General features: G+C 41.0%; 1 protein-coding gene across 1 annotated transcript in view; it reads left to right on the top strand.

The window, feature by feature from the left end:
- Positions 1 to 24,419, top strand: part of TDRKH (tudor and KH domain containing) — a 271,287-nt gene that overhangs the window by 141,949 nt on the left and 104,919 nt on the right. The window contains exons 10-11 of the mRNA XM_053719713.1: positions 17,317 to 17,424; positions 17,555 to 17,633. Of these exons, the coding sequence (XP_053575688.1) occupies positions 17,317 to 17,424; positions 17,555 to 17,633 (187 nt within the window). The remainder of the gene's footprint in view (positions 1 to 17,316; positions 17,425 to 17,554; positions 17,634 to 24,419) is intronic.

Genomic DNA, 24,419 nt, shown 5'->3' with positions numbered 1-24,419 from the left:
TGCGATAAAAAAAAAAAAAAAAAAGTTCACTTTTTCACAAAATTTGTCACAAACTTTAGTTTCCCACTGAAATTATTTATAAACAGCTTCTGCAATTATGGCACAAATGGTTGTAAAAGCTTCTCTGGGATCCCCTTTGTTCAGAAATTGCAGACATATATGGCTTTGGCGTTGTTTCTTGGTAAATAGAAGGTCGCTAAATGCAGCTGCACACCACACGTGTATTATGCCCAGCAGTGAAGGGGTTAATTAGGGAGCTTGTAGGGTTAATTTTAGCTTTAGTGTAGTAGACAACCCAAAGTATTGATCTAGGCCCATTTTGGTATATTTCATGCCACCATTTCCCTGCCAAATGCGATAAAATAAAAAAAACGTTCACTTTTTCACAATTTCTTTCACAAACTTTAGGTTTCTCACTGAAATTATTTACAAACAGCTTGTGCAATTATGGCACAAATGGTTGTAAATGCTTCTCTGGGATCCCCTTTGTTCAGAAATAGCAGACATATATGGCTTTGGCGTTGCTTTTTGGTAATTAGAAGGCCGCTAAATACTGCTGCGCATCACACATGAATTATGTCTAGCAGTGAAGGGGTTAATTAGGTAGCTTGTAGGGAGCTTGCAGGGTTAATTTTAGCTTTAATGTAGAGATCAGCCTCCCACCTGACACATCACACCCCCTGATCCCTCCCAAACAGCTCTCTTCCCTCCCCCACCCCACAATTGTCTCCGCCATCTTAAGTACTGGCAGAAAGTCTGCCAGTACTAAAAAAACAGGTATTTAACCCCTTAATGACCCGACCATTTTTCAATTTTCTTACCCTTAATGACAATGGCTATTTTTACATTTCTGCAGTGTTTGTGTTTAGCTGTAATTTTCCTCTTACTCATTTACTGTACCCACACATATTATATACCGTTTTTCTCGCCATTAAATGGACTTTCTAAAGATACCATTATTTTCATCATGTCTTATAATTTACTAGAAAAAAAAATAATAAAATATGAGGAAAAAATGGAAAAAAACACACTTTTTCTAACTTTGATCCCCAAAATATGTTACACATCTACAATCACCAAAAAACACCCATGCTAAATAGTTTCTAAATTTTGTCCTGAGTTTAGAAATACCCAATGTTTACACGTTCTTTGCTTTTTTTGCAATTTATGGGGCAATAAATACAAGTAGCACTTCGCTATTTCCAAACCACTTTTTTTCAAAATTAGCGCTAGTTACATTGGAACCCTGATATCTGTCAGGAATACCTGAATATCCCTTGACATGTATATATATTTTTTTAGAAGACATCCCAAAGTATTGATCTAGGCCCATTTTGGTATATTTCATGCCACCATTTCACCGCCAAATGCGATAAAAAAAAAAAAAAAAAAAAAGTTCACTTTTTCACAAAATTTGTCACAAACTTTAGTTTCCCACTGAAATTATTTATAAACAGCTTCTGCAATTATGGCACAAATGGTTGTAAATGCTTCTCTGGGATCCCCTTTTTTTCAGAAATAGCAGACTTATATGGCTTTGGGGTTGCTTTTTGGTAATTAGAAGGCCGCTAAATGCCGCTGCGCACCACACGTGTTTTATGCCCAGGAGTGAAGGGGTTAATTAGGGAGCTTGTAGGGTTAATTTTAGCTTTAGTGTAGTGTAGTAGACAACCCCAAGTATTGATCTAGGCCCATTTTGGTATATTTTATGCAACCATTTCACCGCCAAATGCGAGCAAATAAAAAAAAAACTTTACATTTTTCACAATTTTAGGTTTCTCACTGAAATTATTTACAAACAGCTTGTGCTATTATGGCAGAAATTGTTGTAAAAGCTTCTCTGGGATCCCCTTTGTTCAGAAATAGCAGACTTATATGGCTTTGGCGTTGCTTTTTGGTAATTAGAAGGCCGCTAAATACTGCTGCTGCGCACCAGACGTTAATTATGCCCAGCAGTGAAGGGGTTAAATTAGGTAGCTTGTAGGGAGCTTGCAGGATTAATTTTAGAGATCAGCTTCCCACCTGACACATCCCACCCCCTGATCCCTCCCAAACAGCTCTCTTCCCTCCCCCACCCCACAATTGTTCCCGCCATCTTAAGTACTGGCAGAAAGTCTGCCAGTACTAAATAAGAGTTTTTGTTTTTTTTTAAATAAAAATAATAAAATATTTTAGCTGTGATGGACCCCTGCCTTAGCCCCAACCTCCCTGATCCCCCCTCCAGCTCTCTAACCCTCTCCCCTACCTAATTACCGCCATCTTGGGTACTGGCAGCTGTCTGCCAGTACCCAGTTTGGCCCCAAAACCCCCCCAAAAAGTATTTTTATTTTATTTTTAACTTTAAAACTATTTCTGTAGTGTAGCAGCACCCCCACAATACCCCCTCCCCTCCCAGATCCTTTTATATTTGAATTTTTTTTTTTTACCTTTTTCTCCCTTTCTGCCTCATTCATTGGTGTCAGTGTGGCTAATGTGTGCACGCGCACACGCACCCCGTGCACGCGCCCATGCACGTTCACGTGCACGCTCACCCTTGTGCACGTGCGCGCACCCTCACACCCGGACAGTGCACTACCGGACACTGGCACCATCGCTACCGGTGCAGAGAGGGCCACAGAGTGGCTCTCTCTGCATCGGAGGCTTGTAAAGTGGTATTGCAGGATGCCTCCATATCGAGGCATCACTGCAATACCCTCAGAGTTGCTGGAAGCATTTGTGATCGCTTCCAGCACTCTGTTAGACAACTGACGTACCAGGTACGTCCATTGTCATTAACTGTTAGTTTTTGCATGACGTACCTGGTACGTCAGTTGTCATTAAGGGGTTAAAAAAAAATGTTTTCGCATATTTACATATGCTTCTGTGTAGGATCCGCCCTTAGCCCCCAACCTCCCTGATCCCCTCTACCTTATTGGTAGCCATCTTGGGTACTGGCAGCTGTCTGCCAGTACCCAGTTTACAAAAAAACCCTGCTTTTTTATATTTTATTATTTTTTTCTGTAGTGTAGCTTCCCCCCAGCCAAAGAGCAACCCCCTACCCCCACCCAGATCCCTTAGATGTATGTTTCAAATTATTTTGTACCCACTCTATCTAACTTTTTTTTACATTTCTGTAGTGTAGCCGTTCCCACCCACTTCAACCCCGTGCACGCGCCCGCCTCCGCCCTCCTGTGCACGTGCGCGCGCCCCCGACGGTCACCCCCGCCCCCCTCCATGTCATAGCTAACATCGATGGTCTCCCACCCACCAACGATCCCGGCCACCGATGTCCGGTGCAGAGAGGGCCACAGAGTGGCTCTCTCTGCATCAGATGGCCAAGGGGTGTTATTGCAGGATGCCTCTATATCGAGGTATCACTGCAATAACCGGAAAGCGGCTGGAAGCGAGCAGGATCGCTTCCAGCTGCTTTAAACCCCTAATGTCGTACAGGGTACGTCGCTGGTCTTTTAAGACCAGGTTGTGTGCGATGTACCCTGTACGGCATGCGTCGTTAAGGGGTTAAAAATGAAGTGCCGAGCCACTTTTGTGGGTTTGATGGCTGAGAGTAATGCTGAGGGGAGCCGGGCTAGCTCCGTGAATCTTCAGCGCTCTGGTGTTTGACGGCTGAGGGTGGGGCTGGGGGAAGCTGGGCTAACATGGAGGCTAATGTGTTAATTTGTTATGTTCCGAAAAATTGGACTCCTTATTTTGATAGAACAATCGCCTTCAGCCAGCCTGGCTATAAATATTAAAATGTAATATGCAGAACCGCATCCCTATTGGATGGGGAACAAGAAATAATTTTACATAAACCCTGCCCATTTTTATAGGAGGTTGTTGATGCTCATTTTACACAAATTAAAAGGTTAAATTTAAACATATTTAGAAGCTTCGTTTCAGTAAAAAAGTAGGTTGATTTTATAACGTATATTTATATAATTATAATAATGACTTTTATTTTCTTAATATTTTACAAAGATTTCTAACCCTTTAAGTGTAACTTCCCTTACCCATAACCTCCAGTCATTCTCTTTGCCTCTGTCAATGGAGGATGTGCGAAGTTGGTGTCTGAAGATTTAATCCTTTTATGGGTAGTTTCCCTGCAAGCAAGGATTTGGGGCTATGCTGTGTCCATGTCAATCTCTTTAGTAAGAGTAATGGTGGCTTTTAGCAGTTGGAAGACGGCGAGGTAATCCTTGCTTAAACTTCCAACATTTATGCTACCCCTATTAGAAAACTAGTGTTGGTTACTCTGTTTTTTTTTTTATTGTACTTCAGGTCCCTGTTGGGAGGAGGATTGCTTCCGTCAGACCTGGAGATGTCAAAAGAATGAAGACTTCTAACCGTAAGTCCCTGTATCCCTTGCCCTCAGGCCTGAGTAGTCTTAATGTGGCATATCTGTGGGTAGGGGACTTTCAATTTTATTGCTGGGTATCTCCCTAGTGGGAGTGGACAATGAGGAAGGGAGACATTTTGGGCACTCTGTATGGTGTTACTTGTAGTGCTGTATGGTGTTACTGTAGAAACTGTGTTTCTTTTGAATCGAAGATCTCCACCTGCTATTTTTTATGAGGTTAACGGACTTTCTTAACTTTAATTATTTAGACCGGTCCTTTAAGACAGCTTTCATTTTGAGGCTTGTTGGACTGGGATTGTATAGTTTGAAACTATTACTTTACATATATATATATATATATATATATATATATAGCGCAATATTAATATTTGCGCCGAGGGGGGGGGTGTGTCTCTGGGCAGCACCTTGAATGGATGCAATATTAGTAGCTCCGTGTGGATCACTGTTAATCTGCCTATTATCAGTGAATTAACAGAACATCCAGCCATATCACTTAAATATATTGAATCTATGGATCAAGACAACTTGAAAGATATGCTTTATTGAATTCTCCACCTTTGCAAACCAATCCGGAACGTTGAGGCCAAAGGCAGCCCCCCCCCCCCCCGGTAATACTTCAGGCCGGGTAAGCAGTGCACAGACACTGGAAAAAACATCTATCATTTATGCTATCTATGTCTGCTATGCCATCCTTGTACTATGGGATAAACAGGAGAGAGGATTAGGAAACGTCATTGCTACACACGTATCTGTAAGAAATGGCGCCTTGTTTAGCTATACTACTTAAGGCTGTGACCCGCTTGCTAGATGAGCATCACGAGAGGATATCTCAGACCTGGTTGGATGAAATTGATAGTCGGCGAAAGTTAACAAAGCAAACTAGACATCGACCCATTATGCCAGAAGTTTTCCCAGAGAAATATGACAAAGATGCCATCTCCCAAGCGCACCTCCCAAACTCACCAGATCCATCTCCACAGGTTCAGGCCCCGGCTAAGACAGCACAGCACCGGTGTCAGAGTACACCAGGGAGTAACGCTTTAACTGCAGATAATTTCTCTGAACACTCACCAGGACTGAGAGCGCTAATAAGAGGCTCCTCCGCAAGGAGGCCGAATGCAGGGAGACCCGCGAGTGCAGTCAGAATGGATATGCATGCCGCTTCTCCTGGACTTAAGGGGATCTATCATGAGCAGAGAAATAGGTGGAGGCTGGTCTCAGAGCTATCATCATACCCGCTGAAAGAAGGTGTATAATATCCCAAGCTGCTCTCTCTGGTTTTGATGCAAGGCACTTAGACAGATCGTTATATTAGTACACACGCTGAACTTATTCTAAGGATCAACAGGCACTTTTAATCCCTGCCTATACTATGTTTTGGGTTATTTTCCATTATGAACATGGATAAAATAGGAAATTTAACAACTTCACTAAGCCCTTTGGTAGTTGTTTTTATTTCACTGTATTTTTTATTTTTCTTCCTGTATCATTTGTCATTTGTAAGGTACACATGAGCACTACTAACCCTGTCCTGATGTATGATTCTTCTCCCCCTTGGCTTAATACAGGATAACATAATGAACATTAACCGACAGTTCAATACAATGCAGGACTCTATACGTTAAAGGTTATGCCATGCATCCTGCTTTCATTCATATGTGCATGTCTCTATAGCTACGCTGTACCTACATGCGTCACTGTAAAACAGTAATTAATATGGTAGCTTATATTGCTTAGACTTAAAGCGACAGTCTAGTCAAAATTAAACTTTCATGATTCAGATAGAGCAGGCAATTTTAAGCAACTTTCTAATTTACTCCTAATATCATTTTTTCTTCGTTCCCTTGGTATCTGTATTTGAAAAAGCAAGAATGTAAGCATAGTAGCCAGCCAATTTTTGGTTCAGCACCTGGGTAGCACTTTCTGATTGTAGTCAATCAGCAAGCGCTACCCAGGTGCAACAAAAATGGGCCGGCTACTAAGCTTAAATTCAAATAAAGATACCAAGAGAACAAAGAAACATTCATAATAGGAGTAAATTAGAAAGTTGCTTAAAAGTGCATGCTCTATCTGAATCATGAAAGTTTAATTTTGACTAAACTATTCCTTTAAATGTAAATATTCTTGTCTACTGCGTTGTGCTCACATAAGTGTTTTCCTTTGCAAGCTACCTACATGCCACAAAATGATTGGTAAATTACAAGACATTGCCCCCAACACAGAACATTAATATAAGAGTTATAATGGGCACTGTTGCATTTTTATATATGTCCTGCACCAGAGGAGCTTTGTTGTAAGGGAGGGGAGGCTCATCTTCCTACTCCAAGATCAGGGGTATTATTAAACTTTGGTGTCATGCGGAGGGAAGATATTTAATCAAGATAGTACCCCCATACCACACATTTTTGTTTTATTGTATGCAGTTAGTTGAACTTGAGGTTTCATTTATTTTACTAATCTTTAGAGCAGTATCTAAGTTAGTCTGCTATTCAGCACCTTGGAGTGATTTGATTGTGCGTTCTGGGCGATCCTTTTTCTCCCACGTTTTCCCTATGTACTTGAGGGGCCCCCTCGTCAACTAGAAAACAGTTCTCATGATTGATAATAGCCAACATAACATAATTTAATCCTGTTTTGCGCAGCCAGCGGCCGAGGTAGCGCAACACATTGAGAGTAACTACCGAAAAAAAACGGGAGAGCTAAGTAATAGTAAGTTTGAGTAAGGGGATGCCCTGGTTTGTGATTTAAGCACCCAAAATGCATTCAGGGATATTATCTGGGGGAGTTGGTGATCACCTATGACCTAAGGAGGTTGGCTCTGTAGTAGAAATGTGCATTAATGACAGCAAAGATAGTTCAACCCCTCTATTTGTAGTATGTCATTAATTGTCACTTCCTATTCCTTTTTTTTTTTTTTGCTCACTCGAGCACCAGTTAAGCTTCCACTTGACACTCGAACACCAGTAGTTCCCTGTCAACCTCCATGAGTAATAGGGTTCGCCACGTTCAACTCCAATATGCTCGCCGTATTCAGCATTGCACCAGCAGCTCACAAGAGCTGCTGGTGCAACGCCGCCCCCTGCAGACTCCCGGCCAGACTCCCAGCAGGGGGGTGTCAATCAACTTGATCGTACTCGATCGGGTTGATTTCGGCGATGTCTGTCAACCTGCTCAGAGCAGGCGGACAGGTTATGGAGCAGCGGTCTTTGTGACCGCTGCTTCATAACTGCTGTTTCTGGCGAGTCTGAAGACTCGCCAGAAACACGGCCCTTCAAGCTCCGTACGGAGCTTGATAAATATGGGCCATATGCTCAGTCAGGAGATAGTGCGCATTTAACAGGATGTCATCGCTTAGAGCAAGGATCGGTTACCATTGTATTTTTTCCACATGTCCCTTACAATTGATTAATATCCCCATTTTTTTCTATAACTTTAATTTGATATGGCAGACATAGGAACATTTCACTTTGTTTCATTCTTAAATTTTACGGTCCAAAAGTGACCGTACCTATCATTAGCATCCCCCTATTAAGTCACATATATATTTCCATGGGTCCAAAAGTGGCCTCTTGAAGTCTTTTGGGCACATACATATATATATATTAAAACCATAAAATGATGTTCATTACTAGTGTTCAGTAGCTTTACGAATGATGTTGTTGGTTTGACTTTTAATTATCTTCGTAATTTATTGCTATGCATTTCCATGTCATACTTGTGCAACATAATGTATATGCTGTTTCTGCTATTGAGCATTTACTTGGAGCTGTATTTTTCAATAACTTCAATAAAAATGAAAATAAAAAAAATATTTGTGCTGAATCTATATTTTCTAAAGGTTTCTCCGCTGCGGTCCTACTCTGGTTTATATAGGAGAAAATTTTTGTTTGCATGTGGGATCCTAATCTCTCGAGTGATTGAGGGGGATACTTTATTTATGGCAATACTATTTGTATGCCTAGCGGATAAAATATAATTTCCTCAGTACGATTGACTCAGTAGTGTTTCCCTAAGGGGATCAGCTGCCGTTGAGCTGTTCTATATGCAGCAGGCAGCATTATTCTTTTTATTCCGGATTCGGGTTACACGTTTCCTGAGTTCCGCTTAGATGATGGGCGCCTAAAGGTCTTGTGGGGTTAAGCCATTTTTTTCCCGCCGCGAGACAGTTTTGTTGGCGTGCTCTTCAGTAGTAATGGCGTCTTCTGCTGCTAGGTGTTCTGCAGCTTATGCGCTGAGTATATTCCTAGGAGGTAAACCTTCTTTAGGAGTTTCCGGCGGTCCCCTAGTAATTAAGTTACTTGTGGGCTTGTTACAGTATGGAAGGGTTAATGTCCCTTCCGTAGCGCTACTAACCCATCATATTTAATTTCTTAGCGCTTATGAATGGGTCCTAATGGGCTTCAGGGAGGTGGCAATTCTGCAGTGTGACTGTTGTAATTTTCATCATTTTGCCTGACTCTTCTCTAAATAGAGGAGCCCCCTCCCCCTTTTACTTATTAAGAGTGTGTACTTGTGTTTTTCCTGTTCAATGTTAGAACGATGTACTTGGAGTCTTTACAGTGTATAAATTGCCTGTAGTGACTGTTCAGAGGGACTAGGAATACTGTTAGTTGTTTTAGCAGCTATCCTATATTTTTATTTACGTTTTTGTGTCCCCTTTTACTTGGGGAGTGTTCTGTATGTGAGCATTCCTATTGGCCTTAAGTCACTTAGGTGAGCTCTGGTTTTGTATTGACTCTGTGGACTTCAGGGTCCTTTATTTTTATACCTTTTCCCTTTTTAGGGACTAGGTTACAAATGTAAAGCAAGGGAGTAATAAATAATATTTTCTTCCTTTTTATATAGACATATATTGATTTTCCCTGTTAGCTGTTCTACAATTATTCCTTGGTATTTGGCGCCATCTTGTGGTGCTTTGATGTTATTACTTTTCAATAACAGGAATTTGTTCAAAATATTTAGTGATCTTAGTATTTTTCCTAGTTTACTATGGAATATATAAAGGGTTCTTTGACGGTCCCTTAATGAATTACGGACAGACGTTCTTTGAGAAATGTTGTATGCCACCTTGTGGTGTCTGTTTTCTACCTGTACCTTTATATTTTACTTCTTCTATATTGCAGTAAGAAGGTTGTCCTTACAAAGCCCTTTCGAGAGCTAGATGTGATTGATATATCTGTATAGGCTGATTCTAATTGCCTAACTTCAAATTAGGTCTTTTAGGTGTATATTTTTTTCTCTTCTCAGGGAAGAATTCTGAAATTTGGGACATGCCTTTCCAAATTATTTAGTGTTCTTTGAACACAATATATGTTTCCCTTCACAGGGAAGAAATTATTTGTGACATGTATTGCTAATATTACATTACAGATTATTTCTTAGGGAAGGAATTTCAAGATTTGTGACATGTATTGTTCATGTACCATTCCAAATTCTTTAGTGTGCTTTGAACACTGATTTATTTTTTCCCGTCGCAGGAAAGGAATTTTGAATTTTTGTGACATGTATTGTTAATGTAACATTCTAATTCTTTAGTGTTTTTAAACTTTAATATATTTTTTCCCTTCTTAGGGAAGGAATTTCTAAATTTTGTGACATGTATTGTTCATGAACCATGTCGAAATGTTTCATTGAACACTAATACTTTTTCCTTTCTCAGATGAAGGATATAAGATCTAATATTTGTATGTGTGTGTGTGTATGTATGTGTGTGTGTATGTGTGTGTATATATATATATATATATATATATATATATATATATATATATATATATATATATATATATATATATATTCATCAGTATGTTAGTTTGAACCAACTACTTATCTTGGTTATCCTTTTATCAAGGTTAGCCCTACCTTTTCGCTTCAGTCTCTTTCCCCAAAATCTTTTAGAAGGTTCTAGGGACTCTTCTTGAAGTAGCCGGTTTTCAGGATTTTTCATTTACTGTGATCTTTGCGGATCTTTGTCTTTTCTTCGCTTACTTGGAAGGTGACTCTGGAATAGAGTTCTTTGGTGCCAAATAGCTTGATTTTCGCTTCAGTTCTCTGGCCGTCCATCTGTGGGTCAGTAATGATCTAATGGCTGCTTCCATGGACATTATTCATTTTACTAGTTTCCATCTGAGTCATCTTCAATTTTGCATTCTCGGACAATGGAACGGAAGCCTCTCAGATCTCTCGCAGAGGATAAATCTGGTTCCCCTAAAGAAGCCTTTCTCTTGTGATGGATTCTCAGGACCTTCTGTCTCGGGGCACATGCTTCCTGAGACCTTGTGACCACGGACGCCAGCTGTCTAGGCTGGGGAGCAGATTGGGGCTCTTTAAAAGCTCAGGGATGGTGGACTCAGGAGGAGTCTTCTCTTCCATATAAACATCTTAGAGTTCATAGCAATCTTCAATGTCTTGACTACTTGGCCTCAATTATCTTTCGTCCAGTTTATCTATTTTCAGTCGGTCAATATCACCTCAGTTGCTTCATCATTCACTAGGGGGGAACTCGAAGTTCCTTGGCTATGTAGGAGGTGACTCGCATTCTGCAGTGGGTGGAAGCTCACGTTTTTCTCCTATCTGCTATCCACATTCCAGGGGTGGGCAACTGGGAGGCGGATTTTCTGAGCAGACAGACTTTAAACTTCCCGGAAGTGGGCTCTCCATCTGGAAGTGTTCTCTATGATAACCCTAAGGTGGGGGTTCCGGACTTGGATCTGAAGACATCTCGTCAAAACGCCAAGCTTCCAAGGTACGATTCTAGGTCAAGAGATCCTCAGGCCACTCTAATAGATCCTCTAGCGGTTCCTTGGACTTTCTCTCTGGCATACCTGTTTCCTCCGTTTGCTCTCCATCCACAAGTTATTGCTCATATCAAACAGGAGAGAGCATCAGTAATTCTAATAGCTCCTGCATGACCTTGCAGGATCTGGTTGGTGGATCTGGTAAGGCTGTCATCTCTACCTCCTGAGGAAGGACCTTCTAATTCAGGGTCTTTTCCTCCATCCAAATCTAGATTCTCTGAATCTGACTGCTTGGAGATTAAACACCTAGTTCTGTCTAGGTGTGGTTTTTCTGAAGCGGTCATTGATACTATGCTTTAGGCTCGCAATCCTGTTACTTGGTATTTTGTAAATATATTTATTGGTGCAAATCTAAAGGTTTCTCTTGGAGCCGGATGAGGATTCCCTGTATTTTATGCTTTCTTCAGGATGGTCTGGAGAAAGGTTTGTCAGTCAGTACTCTGAAGGGTCAGATTTCTGCATTAGCTATCCTTTTGCACAAACGTCTGGCAGACTTACCAGATGTTCAAGCTTTGGTACAGGCCCTGGTCAGAATCAGGCCTGTGTTTAATCCTGTTGCTCCTCCTTGGAGCCTTATGCTAGTTCTTAAAGTTTTGCAGCAGGCTCCGTTTGAGCCGATGCATGTTGTTGATATCAAATTGTTATCTTGAAAGGTTTTTGGTTTCTCCTTGCTATTTCTTCTTTTTTGAACGAATAGTCAACTTTGTAATCTTCAAATTGTTTTAGTGGGCCACTCTTGGACATTTATCTTTTCACAAAAAACGTAAAAAGTGAAAGAAGGTAACTGAAATTTAATGGACTACTTTTGGATCACCACATAGAATAATAAACCTCAAATACCTTGGTGATATTGTCTTGGTAGGCAAGTTTGGAAACGCAGATTACACTAGAGCCTATTTCCTGGAGAAACATTTGAGATAAACTAGACTGTATAAGAGAAACGTATGATAGAAGAGTAGTAATTGGTACCTACTTTGCTCACAATTTGGAAATATGGTTAAAGGAGTAAACTGTTAAATAATTTCTATGGGATCTTTTGATCCGGAACTATTATAGATACCTATGTTTATACTGATAGGATAGATAGATCATGTGCACTGCTTTTAGAGGCTGTACAAAAATCAAGCAGCATTAGAATAGCTCAAACTCAATCATGTTAAGAGTGAGATTTTTAAAAATAAATTAAATAAAATGAGAACCTCACTCAAAAATATGTATTTCATGAAACATTAGCACTTAAAATATTAATCTCTAGGTTGATATTATACTAGAGTCCCCCTACAAATACTATAGTGTTAGCATTATCAAAATGGAGACCATGTAAAAATCAGTCAAAATATTCCAATGGGAAAATAAAAATGCAATTAGAGCTGAGAGAATGGGACCCTTTTATCTATGCTTCCTGGTTCCGCTGTGATCAATTAGCTCATTTCCTCTCAACCCATAAACATCATCATTTTCCAGAGCATTGACGCCATTTGAGAAACTCTGTGTTATGTCCCAAGAACCTAAACATTTAATATCCATAATCTACAACCTTCTACAACTTTGTACACATTCTGGACTCCCTAGCTATGTACATGGTTGGCACAGGGAACTGGGGCATGAGCGACAAAAAAAGTAGCACAAAATCTTCTCACGCACTAAAAAAAGACCTCTATTTCCTTGGGTATCCAAGATTTCCACTATGAATTTCTAAGTAGATGGTACCTGACTCCTAGCAGATTGAAATATATATATATATATATATATACCCACACCTGGAGGGACATTGCTGGAGTTGTTGTGGTGGTGGCACTTCCCCAAACTTACCAAGTTCTGGGAGGAAATCTTTGCTGATATGAGTAAAATGCTAGGCTTTGACTTACAACCAGACCCCATTTTTCTCCTATTCAACATCCTCCCAAAATCCCCTGATACGGCTAGGAAATTCTTATTAATCATGATGTTAAACACCGCAAAAGGACTAATCCCAAAGTATTGGAAAAAGGCCAATGCCCCCAACCTCTGAGTGGAGGCATTCTGTCATGTCATTCCTTAATTTGGAGAGATACCATTACTATAAAATAGGCCAAGTAGACCATCACAAAGTTATGCTACTTCTATATAAGGGTACTCCGCTGTACCACCCTTTCTATTAAAAAAAAAAAAAATCCTCACATTTCTCCTGAATCTGCTACCCTCTAATTTAAGATTATGACCCCTTGTTTTGCCATTTGTGTTTTTTGTGGAAAATGCTTTCAACTTTATTTAGACACTTCATATATTTGAAGGTTTCTATCATGTCACCTCTTTTTCCATTCTCTCCTCTAAACTATACATATTTAGGTCATATAGTCTTTGTACGTTTTATATTTTAGACACTACACCATTTTAATAGCCCTCCTTTGGTCAGTTTCTAGTTTATTTATATCTTTCTAAAGATATGGTCTCCGGAACTGTACACAGTATTCCAGATGTGGCCTAACTAATGATCTGTAAAGTGGTATTAGAACCTTGTTATTTCCATCTAAAGGGGAGGAAAATCCACGACTTCATTCATTACTATTGGGAATTAAGAACCTGGCCACCAGGAGGAGGCAAATACACCCCAGCCAAAGGCTTAAATACCTCTTCCCTCATCCCCCAGTCATTCTTTGCCTTTCGTCACAGGAGGATGGCAGAGGAGTGCCGGAGTTTTGGAGTAGTCTCTTATGGAGGGTAGTACTCTTCGCATTGGGACTGGAGTTTTAAGTAGTCCTGTCAGCCCTTTAGTGAGAGCCTGGATGAAAGTTAGTCTGGAGATGCAGGGAGAGCCTTTCTAACCTACTAACCTGTCAAACTTGAAGGGCCGTGTTCCTATTAGATTCTGCATAGATTCTGGTAAGATTGTTTCATTTTTTATTAATAATAACATAGAAGACATGGTCACAGTGTGGCGCCTTTTTATCTTTAACAGAATCAAGGGTTAATATTCCTGGAAGGGGGATTATTTAACAAGGGGGGTTTATACATAATATTGTTTATTGTGTCATTGCTGCGTTATGTGCGAGATGAGGCTCTGGCAATGTATGGAACTTTCAGGTTACTTGCGGGAATCTTGCGTGGCCATTTTTGGTGCGTTTTTCCCTAGTGCAGGGTCGGTCCTGCCAGGCATTCCATGTGACTGGGTGTGTCTATCCTTCTCTGTTGGTCTGTGGCGCAGGAGACGTAGTGGTTTCTGTAGTCCGGGTCCTAGGAGGTGGTGAGGGCCCCGGCCATTGGTGGTATAAAGGTGCCTTTTTTGTAAATTAAGTTAGTCTACCCAAAAGCGCAAGCGATGGAGGACTCTGACGGGTTAGAGGGTTCTCCCTCCTTAACAGTCTCATTCCTGTGTTTGTGAGGAGGTTCTGGTAGATCAGCCTGCTCAACTATGTTCCACATGCCTTGATAAAGTTACAACATCTAAATATAAACTGATGTCTAGTACTACTGAGCCGTCCACCTCTGAGGTTTCTTCGTCCCGGGAGGTGCGTTCCCTACATTCATCTCCGATTGCACATGCAGCGCCCCGGGGTCCAACCGTTACTCCTTCGGTAGAGATTCGTTGGCCGTCCGACTTTGCAGACCAACTGGAATCAGCGGTTTTGAAAGTGAATCATGCCTTACCGCGTTCTGCTAAGCGCAAGCGTAGGGTTTATCATAGCGGCCTGGCCCAGGGTTTGTACTCGCCAATGGAAGATCCAGAGGCTTTATACGATGACGAGGCCCACTCCGACCCAGAAGGGGCCTCCTCTGAAGATTCGGAGTCCGTGTCATCTAAACCTCCGGCAGCGGAGGAGCCTGGTTATAGGTTTAGGTTGGAGAATTTGCCCTTATCTGCTACAGTAGGTGCTTGCTACTCTGGAGGTTCCGGAACCTAAGATACCGGAGGAACCTGCGATTCCTAAGCTTCACAAGGTATACGAGGACAGGATAGTACCTTAGTCTTTCCCCGTTCCAGTTAAGATGGCTAATATTATTAAGAACGAATGGGAGCGATTAGGATCTTCCTTTTCCCCTTCAGCTTGAGCTGTGGAGGACCATCCCTAAGGTGGATGGGGCTATTTCTATGCTCGCAAAGCGGACGACTATTCCCCTTGAGGATTTGTTGTTTAAAGAGCCCATGGATAAAAACCTGGAAAACATGTTGAGAAAGATGTTTCAGCACACGGGGGGGGGGGGGGTTTCAGCCAGCAGCGGCCGTTGCGGCGGTCGCTGGAGCTGCAACATATTGGTGTGAATCCCTGTATGAAATGGATGAGGGGGAGACGTCCATTGACGAGATACAGGAGAAGATTAAGGCGCTTAAGGTCGCCAATTCTTTCATCTGTGATGCCAATATGCAAATTATTCGCTAAGGTGTCAGGTTTTTCTGTTTTAGCACGCAGGGCTCTGTGGCTAAAATCTTGGTCTGCGGACATGACCTCTATATCATGGCTGTTGTCCCTGCCTTTTCAAGGAAACATCCTGTTTGGTCCAGGATTGGATTCGATCATATCCACAGTTACGGGAGGCAAGGGAGCTTTTCTACCGCAGGATAAGAAGGCTAAGCCTAGGGGATCTACTTTTCGTCCCTGTCGTGCAGACAAGGCCCAGCACCAGCAACCCGCCACAAAAGCCGACCAGTCCAAGGGATCTTGGAAGCCGGCTCAATCTTGGAACAAGTCTATGCAGAGCAAGAAGCCTGCAGAGACTAAAACGGCATGAAGGGGCGGCCTCCAACCGGTCTCCGGATCACATAGGGGGCAGATTATCTCTATTCTCAAACGCTTGGTTGCAGGACTTTCATGACCCTTGGGTTCTAGAAGTGGTCTCCCAGGGTTACAGGGTAGGGTTCAGATCCCATCCGCCTGAGGGCAGATTCCTCCTGTCAAACTGAAAGAGGCCTTTCTAGAGTGTGCGAGAGATCTTGCCTCTCTCTGGGTTATCATACAAGTACCCCTAGCAGAAAGGGGTCTAGGGTACTATTCCAACCTTTTTGTGGTTCCAAAGAAGGAGGGCACGTTCCGCCCGATTCTCGACCTATAAGTTTTTAAACAAGTTTCTGAGTGTTCCATCGTTCAAAATGGAAACAATCAGATCTATTCTACCCCTAGTTCAAGAGGGACCGTTCATGACAACTGCATACTTGAAGGATGCTTACCTTCATGTGCCAATTCACAGGGACCACTTCAGGTTCCTAAGATTTGCGTTTCTGGACCAACACTTCCAGTTTTGGTCTGGCGACGGCCCTGAGAGTCTTCACAAAGGTTCTGGGGCGCTGCTTGCAGTGACCAGATCCAGGGGCATTGCGGAGGCGCCTTACCTGGACGACTTCCTAGTTCAGGCGCCTTTGCTCGGCCTTGCAGAGGATCATTCGAGGGCTGCTTTCTGGGAGAAAGGTCTTGCAGGCTGTGGTGCCCTCAGATTAGGGTCCGCCTTTTACCCTCCTGGTTTCATTCAGTGTCCTCTAGAGCTTGGGTATATGTTTCCAATAGTAATGAATGAAGCCGTGGACTCTCCTCCCCTTTAGATGGAAAACATAAATTATGCTTACCTGATAAATTAATTTCCATCGAGGGGAGGAGAGTCCACGGCTCCCGCCCATATTTCAGTTGGGCGGCCCTAAATTTATTTATCTTCTGGCACCTTTTTTACCCTGATATTTCTCCTGGTTCCCTCGACAGAATGACTTGGGCATGAGGGAAGTGGGGGAAGTATTTAAACCTTTGGCTGGGGTGTCTTTGCCTCTTCCTGGTGGCCAGGTTCTTAATTCCCAATAGTAATGAATGAAGCCGTGGACTCTCCTCCACTCGATGGAAATTAAATTATCAGGTAAGCATAATTTGTTTTCTGCTACTAATCTCCCAATGCAGCCAAGTATTTGACTGTCCTTACTGACTGCACTGCCAGTAAAGGCACTGTGATGTGTATGTGGTCCATCCTGTCAGTCATTCATTCTACACTTCTCAATGTTTCACTAAATTGTTATAATAAAAAAGCGGTTTGCAATATTTTAAATCCTTACAGTAGCTGGTTGATATGATATGTGTTGTTAGTTAGCATTGCAATTCTTAATTTATAATCTCTTTACATTCTATGCATCAGTTTAACTTCATATAGTTTGCCTGCTGTATTTCTCTTTTATTAGAACTTCATGAGATGTGCCTGCTGACTCCTAACCAAGCTATGTTTCTTTTTTCCTAGATTGTAAACATTGGGAATAAGCTAATAAGCAAAGGTTTTGCTGTGGAACGTAAACAGATACCGGTGCGAGCGGATGACGACGATGATAAACTGGTGGCACAGCTGGTGGTGAGAGGCAGTGTTAATGTGGGATGGGAGTATTGAACTTTAAGATTTCCCCTGGCACTATTTTCTGTAAATAAAGAATATTTGTATGGCATAATTATCCTATCAACAACCTGTGTTCTGTCATCTGCAGGAGGAAGTCACCAGCCTCTCCTTGGAGTTTGGTAAAGGCACCTTTGCAAGCAGGCAAGAACAACATCAACTTTCAACTGGTAAGTCTTGCTGGCACACCTTGAAAGAGCAAACTTATAACCTTCACACACACATGCCACCATAGTTAGTTAGAAGTTTCCATGCTTCTGCTATTAGTTGAGTTTATTGAAAGCAAGTTCATTTTAATTAAAGGGAATGCCTGTCTGATAATGAGGTTCCATTTTTAAAATCCTAAAATACTACTAGTTCCTACTTTTTTTCAACATGTTACTTTAAATATTTATTTCAAGGTCTACAACAAAATAGATAAGTTCAATTGCAAGTGTGTATACTAACATTTGTTTTGTAATAAGGGATAGACCGATATATCGGTGCGGCCGATATTTGAAATTTCTGAAATATCGGTATCGGCCAGAAACTTACCGATATGGAGCAAATCAAAAGAAAAACTATGTAGTTTTAAGTGACACAAATAATCACACAAATCATCTATAGCACATATAAGCTGGACATAGCATCTAATAATAAATAGCACTGATAATAGTCCAAGCCCAGGTGTTCCTGGGAGCTCAGTTACCAACTACCATACCACCAATGGCAGGCCTGTAGATGGACTTGCATAAACAAACATATATGATTTCTGAAATGGAAAATTTGATCTTTAAGTGGCCCTTAAAGCTACATAGTTTCCCTGAAGTACGCAGAGCTAAATTACTTTTGATTTGCTCATAGGGGTCAGCAATACATAACATCAATCTGCTTGATAATTGCTGTCACAAATAGAACATTATTTGTTGCATTCTGATAAATTTTACACATTTGAAAAACATTTCACTAAAGCTGCTATGTTTGACAATCTTTTAATTTAAATATTTTATTTTCTCCTTTTATGAGCATAGAAAAAAACATTTTATAAAACGATAGTTCAGGCACATCAATTAAATGTCCACAACAACAAACCTTGAGTAGAAAGCTATGCAGTATAGGAGACTAGTATCAATATTCTCTAGCAGTGGGTAACAATGCTCTGACCATTAGGTGGCACGGTTACACATGTATAAAACTGCATATAAGTGACATAATAAATAAACTTATAGTCCACTCCTTAGTACCAGGGAAGATATTTGCAATCCAGTAAATATATGAGCATATTAAAAATTAAAGCAAATAAATCTAGCACTGATATTCCAGCCATCTCCTTTCTTTCTCTGTCATGTGGCAGTATATATATATTTTTTTTACTTTACTTTTAACCCTTATCTGTAAAGTGTACCAAGTAAGCGTGTTTTTAGTGAAGTGGCAGCAATATATGAAAAAAACAGAAGCCGTTTAACAGGAGAACATGCTGAAATGTTATGCTTTCTGCACTATAATGTTTCTCTTTTAACTGGGAGTACTGAAGAAATCGTGTAGTGTCTAGCTTTGCAGTAGTGACTTAAATTTAATTTCCTTCTTAAGAGTAGAGTTTATGGCTTTATTCCTTACTTGTGGGAAATACAGAACCTGGCCACCAGGAGGAGGCAAAGACACCCCAAGCCAAAGGCTTAAATACCTCCCCCACTTCCCTCATATCCCAGTCATTCTTTGCCTTTCGTCACATGAGGTTGGCAGAGAAGTGTCAGAAGATATGGAGTAGTTCCTTATGTTTTAAGTAGTCTTGTCAGCCTCTCAGTGAGAGCATTGACGAATGTTAGGTTCTGAAGAAGCAGGGAGAGTCTTTCTGCGAACCCATCCAGACTCGTATTAACAGCTCCTAAGCAATCAGTGTTGACGAGTTTCACTGCCTGCTTCTATCACTCAAGTCCATGGCAGGAGTGATGCTACAATACTGTCAAACTTGAGAGGCTGTGTCTGTTCCACGGCAAAGATTCCGGTAAGATTTTTTAATTTTTATACTCGTATGATAACGCAAGAAGATAGGGTCACAGTGCGACTCCTTTTATCTGTATGGAATCAAAGGTTAATATCTCCGGAAATACTTTATTATGTGTTATGCTGCGACATGTGTAAGATGAGTCTCAGACAGATGTTGGAACATTCAGGTTTTACTTTTAGATAGCTGCACGGCCAGTTAGGTTTGGCGCACTTTTTCCTGTAGCAGGGGCTGTCCTGCATGGCGCACGGCATGCCCGGGTGTGGTCACACTGATTTCTTTCATGTAATTGGCAAAAGTCCATGAGCTAGTGACGTATGGGATATACATTCCTACCAGGAGGGGCAAAGTTTCTCAAACCTCAAAATGCCTATAAATACACCCCCCACCACACCCACAATTCAGTTTTTACAAACTTTGCCTCCTATGGAGGTGGTGAAGTAAGTTTGTGCTAGATTTCTACGTTGACATGCGCTTCTCAGCGTGCTGAAGCCCGGTTCCTCTCAGAGTGCAGTGAATGACAGAGGGATGTGAAGGGAGTATTGCCTATTGAATACAATGGTCATCCTAACGGGGATCTATTTCATAGGTTCTCTGTTATCGGTCGTAGAGATTCATCTCCTACCTCCCTTTTCAGATCGACGATATACTCTTATATACCATTACCTCTACTAATTCTCGTTTCAGTACTGGTTTGGCTATCTACTTTATGTAGATGAGTGTCTTTTGGTAAGTATATTTTCCTTTTATTTAAGACACTCTCAGCTATGGTTTGGCACTTTATATGTAAAGTTCTAAATATGATTCAGGTTAATCAGAATATTTCTTTCTTACAGACTGTCAGTTTCATTTTTTGGGAAATGCATTTATAAATATATATATATATATATATATAAAAAAAAAAGAAAAATTTTTCTTACCTGAAAATTTTTCAAATTGACTTTCTTTTCTAAATTGCGGGCTGTTAGGCTCGCGGGAGCGCAAAATGCTACAATTTATTGCGTCATTCTTGACGCGAGACTTTTTTGGCGCGAGAATTACATTTGTTGATGTTATGACGTCATTTCCAGCGTCTTGGTTGTCGCCGAGAGTTTTTACGTAGTTGCGTCATCTATGACGCTCGTGTTTGTTGCAGATGTTCTTGGCGGCAAAAAATATTTTGTCAGTTGTGCGTCATACTTGACGCCAGATTTTTGACATTATTTAAGTCCTTATTTCATTTTGCTTCTGGTTTCCAGAGGCCCATTTTGTTTGCATTTTTTCCCATTCCTGAAACTGTCATATAGGGAAATTGATCATTTTGCTTTATATGTTCTTTTTTCTATTACATATTGCAAGATGTCTCAAGCTGACCCTGTATCAGAATCTACTACTGGAAACCTGCTGCCTGATGTCAGTTCTACCAAAGCTAAGTGCATTTGTTGTAAACTTGTGGTAACTGTTCCTAAGGCTGTAGTTTGTGCTAGTTGTCATGATAAACTTTCAAAAGCAGACAATATTTCCATTAGTAATAATCCATTACCTGTTGTTGTTCCTTCAACATCTAATGTTCAGGATATTCCTGTTAATGTGAGAGAATTTGTTTCTAATTCCATTCAGAAGGCTTTGTCTGTCTTACCACCTTCTAATAAACGTAAAAGGTCTTTTAAAACTTCTCATAAATTTGATGAATTTTTAAATGACCAACAGCATTCTGATTTATCTATCTCTGATGAGGATCTTTCTGGTTCAGAAGATTCTACCTCAGATATTGACACTGACAAATCCTCATATTTATTTAAAATGTAGTATATTCGTTCCTTATTAAGAGGTGTTGATTGCATTAGATATGGAGGAGACTAGTCCTCTTGATATTAAAACCAGTAAACGTTTAAATTCGGTTTTTAAACCTCATGTAGTTATTCCAGAGGTTTTTCCAGTTCCTGATGCTATTTCAGATGTAATTTCTAGGGAATGGAATAGACTGGGTACTTCTTTTACTCCTTCTTCAAGGTTTAAGAAACTGTATCCTTGCCAACTGATAGATTGGTGTTTTGGGAAAAGATCCCCAAAGTTGATGGGGCCATCTCTACTCTTGCTAAACGTACTACTATTCCTACGGCAGATAGTACTTCTTTTAAAGATCCTTTAGATAGGAAACTTGAATCTTTTCTAAGGAAGGCTTATTTATGTTCAGGTCATCTTCTTAGGCCTGCTATTTCTTTGGCTGATGTTGCTGCTGCTTCAACCTTTTGGCTGGAAACTTTAGCACAACAAGTACCAGATCATAATGTGTATAGCATTGTTAAGTTAATTCAACAGGCTAATAATTTCATTTGTGATGCCATTTTTGATATCATTAGAATTGATGTAAGATATATGTCTTTAGCTATATTAGCTAGAAGAGCTTTATGGCTTAAATCTTGGAATGCTGATATGACTTCTAAATCAACGTTGCTATCTCTCTCTTTCCAAGGTAATAAATTATTTGGTTTTCAGTTGGATTCTATTATTTCAACTGTCACTGGGGGGAAGGGAGCTTTTTTGCCTCAGGATAAAAAATCTAAGGGTAAATTTAGGGTTGCTAACCGTTTTCGTTCCTTTCGTCAAAACAAGGAACAGAAATCTGACCCTTCCCCTAAGGGAACGGTTTCCAATTAGAAGCCTTCTCCAGTCTGTAATAAATCCAAGCCATTTAAAAAATCAAAATCAGCCCCCAAGTCCGCATGAAGGTGCGGCCCTCATTCCAGCGCAGCTGGTAGGGGGCAGACTAAGATTTTACAAGGATGTTTGGATCAATTCAATCCAAAATCATTGGATTCAGAACATTATTTCTCAAGGGTACAGAATAGGTTTCAAAGTAAGACCGCCTGTGAGAAATTTTTTCTCTCACACATTCCAGTGAACCCAGTAAAGGCTCAGGCTTTCCTGAAGTGTGTTTCAGACCTAGAGGTATCTGGGGTAATTGTGCCAGTTCCTTTTCAGGAACGGGGTCTGGGGTTTTATTCAAATCTTTTCATTGTTCCAAAGAAGGAGAATTCTTTCAGACCAGTTCTGGATCTAAAAATTTTGAATCGTTATGTAAGAATACCAACATTCAAGATGGTGACTATAAGGACTATTCTGCCTTTTGTTCAGCAAGGGCATTATATGTCCACAATAGGCTTACAGGATGCATATCTTCATATTCCGATTCATCCAATCGCTATCAGTTCCTGAGATTCTCTTTTCTAGACAAGCATTACCAGTTTGTTGCTCTTCCTTTTGGCCTAGCAACAGCTCCAAGGATCTTTTCAAAGGTTCTCGGTGCCCTACTCTCTGTAATCGGAGAGCGGGGTATTGCGGTGTTTACTTATTTGGACGATATCTTGGTACTTGCTCAGTCTTTACATTCTGCAGAATCTCACACGAAGCAACTAGTGTTTCTTCAAAGACATGGTTGGAGGATCAATTTACCAAAAAGTTCCTTGATTCCTCAGACAAAGGTAACCTTTTTAGGATTCCAAATAGATTCAGTATCCATGACTTTGTATCTAACAGACAAAAGACGTCTGAAATTGATTTCAGCTTGTCGAAACCTTCAGTTTCAATCATTCCCTTCAGTAGCTATGTGCATGGAGGTTTTAGGTCTCATGACTGCAGCATCGGACGCGATCCCCTTTGCTCGTTTTCACATGAGACCTCTTCAGCTTTGTATGCTGAGCCAATGGTGCAGGGATTATACAAAGATATCACAATTAATATCCTTAAATCCCAATGTTCGACTATCTCTGACTTGGTGGTTAGATCACCATCGTTTAGTTCAAGGGGCTTCTTTTGTTCGTCCAGCTTGGACTGTGATCACAACAGATGCGAGTCTTTCAGGTTGGGGAGCTGTCTGGGGATCTCTGACAGCGCAGGGGGTTTGGACGTTTCAAGAGGCGAGATTACCAATCAATATTTTGGAACTCCGTGCGATTCTCAGGGCTCTTCAGTTTTGGCCTCTTCTGAATAAAGAATCATTTATTTGTTTTCAAACAGACAATGTCACAACCGTGGCATATGTCAATCATCAAGGTGGGACTCACAGTCCTCAAGCTATGAAAGAAGTATCTCGGATACTTGCATGGGCGGAATCCAGCTCCTGTCTAATTTCTGCGGTCCATATCCCAGGTATAGACAATTGGGAAGCGGATTATTTCAGTCGCCTGTGCGGTTTACAGGAGACAAAGTGGTTTCTCTGTGTGGCCTGGGTGATAGGAGGTGGTGAGTGCCCCAGCCATTGGGGGTATAAAGGTGCCATTTATCTTTTTCTATAGTCCATCTTACAAGCGCAAGCTAGAGGGTACGTTAGAGGGTACTCACTCTTTACCCAAGTCTAATACCTGTCTATATTGTGAGGAGGCTACAGTATATCAGTCTGCTCAATTATGTTCCACATGCCTTGATAAAGTAATTATATCTAAGAAAACCAAGATGTTTAGTACCACTGAGCCGTCCACCTCTGAGGAGTCTCAGTCCCGTGAGGTGCGTTCCCTGCAGTCATCAACTATTACACATGCAGCTTCCCATTGCTTCTGGGAAGCTGGAGTGGACCTCGTACCGCCAGACTTTACTGAACAGCTACAAACGTCAGTGTCTGCGGCCTTCAGTGCTTTACCTCGCCCTGCTAAGCGCAAGCGAAAGGTCAAATATTGCTATCCTTCCCAGGGGTCATCTACTAACTTGTTGGATTTATCTGATAAAAGATTATCCGCTGATGAAGACGCCTCTGATACTTCAGAGGATGCTCTTTCTGGGTTGGAATCTGCTGCCTCTAGGCCTCCAGCTGTGGAGGAACCAGACTTTAGATTTAAGATCGAAGACGAATATTATTAAGAACGAATGTGAGAGACTTGGTTCTTCTTTTTCCCTTTCTTCCTTTAAGAAATTGTTCCCGGTCCCAATCTCTCAATTGGAGTTGTGGGGTTCCGTCCCGAAGGTGGATGGTGCTATCTCCACGCTTGCTAAGTAC

Source organism: Bombina bombina, chromosome 1 (genome assembly GCF_027579735.1).
Source record: "Bombina bombina isolate aBomBom1 chromosome 1, aBomBom1.pri, whole genome shotgun sequence".
NCBI classification, from domain to species: Eukaryota; Metazoa; Chordata; class Amphibia; order Anura; family Bombinatoridae; genus Bombina; species Bombina bombina.
This window is presented reverse-complemented; position numbering and strand designations above follow the sequence as displayed.